The sequence below is a fragment of the Grammomys surdaster genome, unplaced genomic scaffold (genome assembly GCF_004785775.1).
Source record: "Grammomys surdaster isolate TR1022 unplaced genomic scaffold, NIH_TR_1.0 341, whole genome shotgun sequence".
NCBI classification, from domain to species: Eukaryota; Metazoa; Chordata; class Mammalia; order Rodentia; family Muridae; genus Grammomys; species Grammomys surdaster.
The window spans coordinates 1,869,431-1,875,430 of NW_021604760.1; the positions used below are offsets into that span (position 1 = coordinate 1,869,431).

Genomic DNA, 6,000 nt, shown 5'->3' on the forward strand with positions numbered 1-6,000 from the left:
ACTAGTATCTCCTTTATTATAACATTTTTAATGAGAGCTTTTCTATCCTTAATAGTGTTACCTTCAAGTCTGACGACTGTGTCAATCTACCTGGATACTAGTCAAGCCATAAGAATGCAGACCAGACTGAAGAGTCAGTGAAAGACTGTCAAGTTTGCAACCCATCTCATAAGACAGGTAGAAGATATGTTGATTATTCTAAATAGGAAAAAATAAAGGTGTCCACTGTGCACTGCCTTTTTGTGCAAAAATCTGTGTATATTCCTGTATGTATGTTGGTGGGTGCAGATATATATTTACCATGGCATATGTATGGAGTTCAGAGGGCAACCTCAGGTGTCAATGCATTTTCCATATTAAGACAGGGTCTCTTGTTCAAATATATACACCAATTTAGCCAGCCTGTGAGCTTCCACTGAGTGCTGGGAGTCTATGTGCATGCTACTGCCGCTGGCTTTATGTGGGTTCTAGCAATCAAATGCAGGTTCTCACACAGAGCCATCCCCCAAGCCCACCACTGTGTATGACTTCTAACTGCTGATGAAAAAGAAGGAAACAGCCACATGCCTGCAGGAAGGTTTCAGTCAGCAGTTGCCACTATCTTCCCTGATATAGTGTTCCTAAGTCTAAATGAGATTCTCTGTCACCACTAGGAGTCCCCAGTGGGACACACTGAATAGGAATCTGTCATAGTCACCACACCCCACTTCTTGGCAGCTGTTGAAGGAAGCACCTGCTGGAAGCCCCTTAAGGCATGTAGACAAAGGCATCTAAATTGTGTTTTCAGTGGGTCATACTGGAGTATCAAAATTCTCTCAAATGTATTTCTCATATTTCTTTACACAAAGTAAAGAATGCTGCCAGGCTAGCCAGATGAATTTGAGAAGGTGAATCTTGCTCAGAAGACACAAAAATAAGCAAATGGGAACTTATCAGTGTCTAAAGCAAATACCAGATTACATGGCAAATAGCATTTAAATCATTCTTTAAGTGATATATGAGATGTATGTTAATTTGGAAATTTGTGATGATGTAATAACCATCTTCTATATCCCAAAGGCACTTTGAAGAAATGTGCTCACTGTGAACAGTATCTGCATCTGCCTGATCATATTTAAGGCACAGAAGAAACGTGTGTAATTAATCTGCCCAGTAAATACCAGCTTGTAGCACTAGGCAGGTGCAAGTCTAGATAAAATTTCTTGCAGCTAATTTAAACTTTCTGCACACAACAGTAGATAATCTCAATGTAAATAATACATTTCTTCTCGACTCTTTAATGTAAGCCTTGCAGTACAGGAGTCTTGACTTAAGATACTGTGTATCACATGTTTCTATATACTTTTAACATTCCTGGCTAGAATTGTGACTCTAGTTTGTAGCGTAACATACTTTATTGGAACTCACAACAAACCAGGTAAACCAGCAATCAGCTCTCCCACGTACAGTTCTGACTACTTATTAATTTACAGGTTATTTTATGTTTATTGAAAAATTAAAAGTGTGTTGAGGAACTGGTGTGTTAGGTGTGTATTGTTCCACTCTAGGGACCATTGTCTATGCTTACAGAGAAAATTGTGAATATCTTAAGATTTCATGCATTTAGAAAACACTGAAATGAACTATCAATACAGATATCTAAATATAAGTTGGTTTTGAAGTGAATTCAAACTTTAATGAATGTAGAGAAAATACCTTTACTATAGGACAAGTACATAGTCCCTTCCAGATTTTCTGAAACATTAGCTTAGATGTGTGCTTCTCTGGTGTTTGTGTTACAACGTGTGTGCTATCAGGATAAAGAGGGGAAGGGAAGTCATCCCGATAACATGGTTTCTAAAGCGTTTATACTTGACCTGAGCTGCAAGGAAAGAAACACCTTGGCACTTGCCCTAAGGTTTGTTTGACAAAAATAGTCTAACATGTTACTTGATTCGATTACATTTTGAAAATAAAAGTTTTGTATGGAAATGTGAAACAAAAGTCAAGGTTAAAAAGAACTCATTTTTCACTTAGAAACATTTCAGATTGATATCTTAAAGTGTTTTTAAAAGTTATTACTATAAATTACATTGGCACTAAGCAGTAGTTCAATCAACTAACTGCCTTCTAGGTTTCCAGAAACTATTTAAGCAAGATTCTTTTTATCTCTGTCTCCGAAATATCAAGAATACTTACTGATATGTCTTCAAATATAATGTTAAAAATATAGTAATATAGATTGTTCTAACATTGAAAACTAGGGTGCAAGCCAAGGCATTTTATAAAGTACCCTGAATTGGAGAATAAAGGGTTAAGGAGTGGGTTGGTTTCAGATGTAATGCGTTATGTAGGTATGTGCTTAAGGAGGTCACTGTATGTTTGACTTCTTGATACACTGAGCATGTGCCTTTCAGAACAGCTGGGTCTGCTGAGAATCCCTTCCCAGTTCTGTTCACTGTAGATCAGATGACTCTCGCTTTATCACCCTTAGAGGCCACGTGAAGGACAAAGCAGAAAGATCCACACGCAAAACTAATGTTTACATGGAGGGAGTGGGGAGGGATGCACCTAGCCCTGATCCTCTAAAGAACAGAAAAGAAACCACTTGAGAACTGGAACCACTGAGTTCCTCCAGCCACTCTTTAGCTGTAATCTGTCCATCTTTTGTCCTCCTATAGAACAGTGGGCTGTTTGGCCACCTGGGCTTTTAGAAGTATTTTGCTCCCTCACTGTGATTTATGATTTGGACAAATTTTCTCCTCTCCCTAAGGCCTGAAAGGATAATGATTCTGGAATGCTTTCTATGATAGGAACCTACACCCTATTCTCTTCATTACTGTAAGAAGCAAATGCAAGTACATGAGGAATGGAGAAAGGTGCATGTCTCAACAATGCCTCTTCACTCTAAAGTGTATCTGAAAAGAACAGAACGCTTCATTTTTGACAAGGAAGACAATGAGGCTTCTGATCTTTACTTAATTTAGTGTTAGTATCTATTTAAAAATCCTATGTCCTGAAGGTAGCTGAAACACTGAAATTTTCTAGGGAGGATCTGGTGCTTTGGAAGTTACCTACAAAGCACAAAGCACACTTTGTCCGACTTTTCGTTTTTTAAAACAGGATTTCATGTAGCTCAGGCTAGCTTCAAACTCATGCTCCTGCCTGTAGCTACCAAGTGCTAAGATAACCAGTGAGTACCAGCAGGCCTAGCTCTATGTTCATTCTAACTGGTTTCTACTGGATATGAGTTACTGACTTACATTGTTCATTGTAACTCTCCTTTAAAACTGATGGAAACTTGGTATGGTTAGACTAAATCATCTGAAAAAAAATGTATTTTTATTGACAGAATTTATGTACACAAGAAACACTGAATCTGACATTACATTATACTTAATACTTTTATTTTGGAGTTGCTCTACTGAATTCCTGAGAATTTAATGGAAATCGGCATTTCTGTGTTAAACTCAGATACATTATTATTAAAAGTAAAAATGGTACAAGTAAAAGCAGCCAGGATGTTGCCTGCTGGGCCCAGCAATTACAGATAGTGACCATGGGCAGTGGGGCAGTGACGGAGTGATATTGCCTGCTGATTCTGGAGCCACCAGGCTGCCTCTCTGTGCTGACCTTGCCCCTGAAGTCCTCATGCACATTTGCTTTGTCAGACTGAAAAATATGTATTTTCTAGCATCAGGCTATGGATAGATAGCCAGTCCAGAACCAATTCTTTATACCACTTTAGAATATGTCATTTAATGACTTAATGTTCTGGTGACTACATTTTGAAAGAAATACACTCAAAAGAGGCTAGTGGTAAAGTGATTTTAATTTTTGTCAAAGACTAAAGAAACAGCTTTCCTGTTAAAGTAAAACACAATACATGATTTTTTAACATTGATATGGGTGAAGGGGTAACCCAACTAATATGACAAAGCCAGTGTGAGGCATGACTTGAATACACAAGTATGCCGGTGGGAACCTGAAACGCAGAAACAGAAAGGGAGATGGAGTCCTTGAATAAGGTAGTTTTAATTTAGAATGACTCAAGAAATTTAGAACTAATTACCATGAGTGACTAAAAAGACTTCAAGCTTCTGAGATTTATATTCAATAAAAGTTCTTTTTTAAAAATGGCATCAAGAGATTCTATATTCTTGGAAACAAGAATACCACTTAATCTATAAGCATCCAATTTTGCATAAGCAATAATGTATATTCAAATTTCAAACAGCATAATGTACCTTCTCAGAAATTAAGAAAAATGTTAATTCCCTGAGATACACCAGATTTATTTTATGTATACAAATACATATACACATATATTTTATGTATATCAGTATGATATCTTCATGCACACCAGAAGAGAACATTAGATCCCATTAGAGATGGTTGTGAGCCACTATGTGGTTGCTGGGACTTGAGCTCAGGTCCTCTTGAAGACAGCCACTCCTCTTAACTGCTAAGCCATCTCTTCAGCCCAGAGATACAACTTCTAAATGAGATGCTTATCACTTGTATCCAAACAAGTCAGCTGCTTAATTCTTCCAACAAATTCATTTTAAATTTATTAAAGCACAATTTGTCTTTGTTTTGTTTTTCAAAACAAGTATTCATGTAGTTTCAGGCTAGCCTCAAACTCGTGCTCCTCCTGCTTGAAGTTAGTTACCAAGTTCTAAGATGACTAGTGTGTAAGTAGGCCTAGCTCTATGTGCATTCCGACTGGTCTTAAATTTTAAAACTATATATAGAATATATAGCTTTTAAAAGTTACAATTTATAGAATACATTCCATTATTAAATATTGGCATTCAGGACATTTTTTCTCTCCCCTTTTTGTTGAGACAGGTGTCTCATGTAGCCTAGGCTAGCCTCAAACTTGCTTTGTATAACCAAAGATAACCTTGAACTCTAGGTACCTCTGCCTCTACCTCCTGGTACTGGGGTTGCAAATTTGAGGTACTACAACCAGCTGGGATATTTTTTTTCTCTTTAAATATCCCTGAATACTACCAAAATTACAATATGCTTTACCAAAAAAAAAAAAATGTATATACTTAGAAAACAAATTCTTTGGTCCCTGTATACATTTTGTGTAAATAACAATGCCCTTTCACCATTTCTTTTCCTATAATTTCCTGATTGTAAAAATGATATGATCACTTATATATAACAAAAAGACTGCATTTGCTTGGGAATGTAGCTAGTCAATTTTCTTCCGATTTCTTCCATTTTTGGAATCCCACATGATTACAATGTTAAAGTATACAAAGAAGAATATAAAGTTTACACAGGACACAAAACATATAAGTACAGAAAACAAGTCTGGTAATTTCTGAGGAGGGTCCAGTGTTACGCTCAAAATCGTCAGAAGGACCATGGTGATGACTGAAGAAAGAAACTGTAAGGAAAACAGAGTATCACTGAACGGTTCAGATGGTCATGACACAAACTACAATCATCTGGGTAAAATGGAACCTCAAATGAGAAAAATGCCTCCATCGGATGGCCTTGGGCAAGTCTGTAGTGCATTTTCTTGGCAAACAAGCCAGTGAGCAGCACTTCTCCACAGCTCCACTTGAGTTCCTTCCCTCAATATACTATAACCCAGATATGTAAGCCAAATAAACCCTTTCCTCCCCAAGCTGCTTTTGGTCATGGTCTGTATCACAGCAACAGAAAGCAGGCTTAAACAGGTTAGGTAACACTGATTTGTAGCTGTATATTAACAGAACTGAAGAGAGCTGAAGGAGTGTACAATCTGTCCTATAAACGGATCTCTGACAGTTAAAAATCTCCATGCATACGCATAGGCCATACCTTCAAGCAATTAGAAATTAACCCTTAAATATAAATATCTGTTGTCAAAGCTCTACAGAGGGTTCCTATATGAAGCTAAGATTTTAACATTTGCCTTTTTGTTTTGGTGGGGATTTGCTGGGGGAGGGGGGTAAGGAGGATACTCCTACTGTGTGTGTGTGTGTGTGTGTGTGTGTGTGTGTGTGTGTGTGTGTGTGT

General features: G+C 37.4%; 2 protein-coding genes across 5 annotated transcripts in view; one reads left to right on the forward strand and one right to left on the reverse strand.

The window, feature by feature from the left end:
- Itgb3bp (integrin subunit beta 3 binding protein) overlaps positions 1–1,434 on the forward strand; it is a 49,297-nt gene extending 47,863 nt beyond the window's left edge. For 3 of the 4 annotated variants that reach the window (XM_028778766.1, XM_028778763.1, XM_028778765.1), the window contains one exon: positions 56–251. Coding sequence is in view for 3 of the 4 variants with exons in the window: in XM_028778763.1 (XP_028634596.1) it covers positions 56–141 (86 nt within the window). In the remaining variant the exon portion in view is untranslated. Of the gene's footprint in view, positions 1–55; positions 252–1,059 lie in introns of those variants that run through there. The other variant, XM_028778764.1, reaches the window with a different exon arrangement.
- Positions 1,435–4,962: 3,528 nt separating this feature from the next.
- The window catches only part of Alg6 (ALG6 alpha-1,3-glucosyltransferase), a 39,399-nt gene continuing 38,361 nt past the window's right edge, over positions 4,963–6,000 (reverse strand). The window contains exon 15 of the mRNA XM_028778796.1: positions 4,963–5,383. Coding sequence (XP_028634629.1) covers positions 5,186–5,383 — 198 coding nt within the window. The 3' untranslated portion in view covers positions 4,963–5,185. The remainder of the gene's footprint in view (positions 5,384–6,000) is intronic.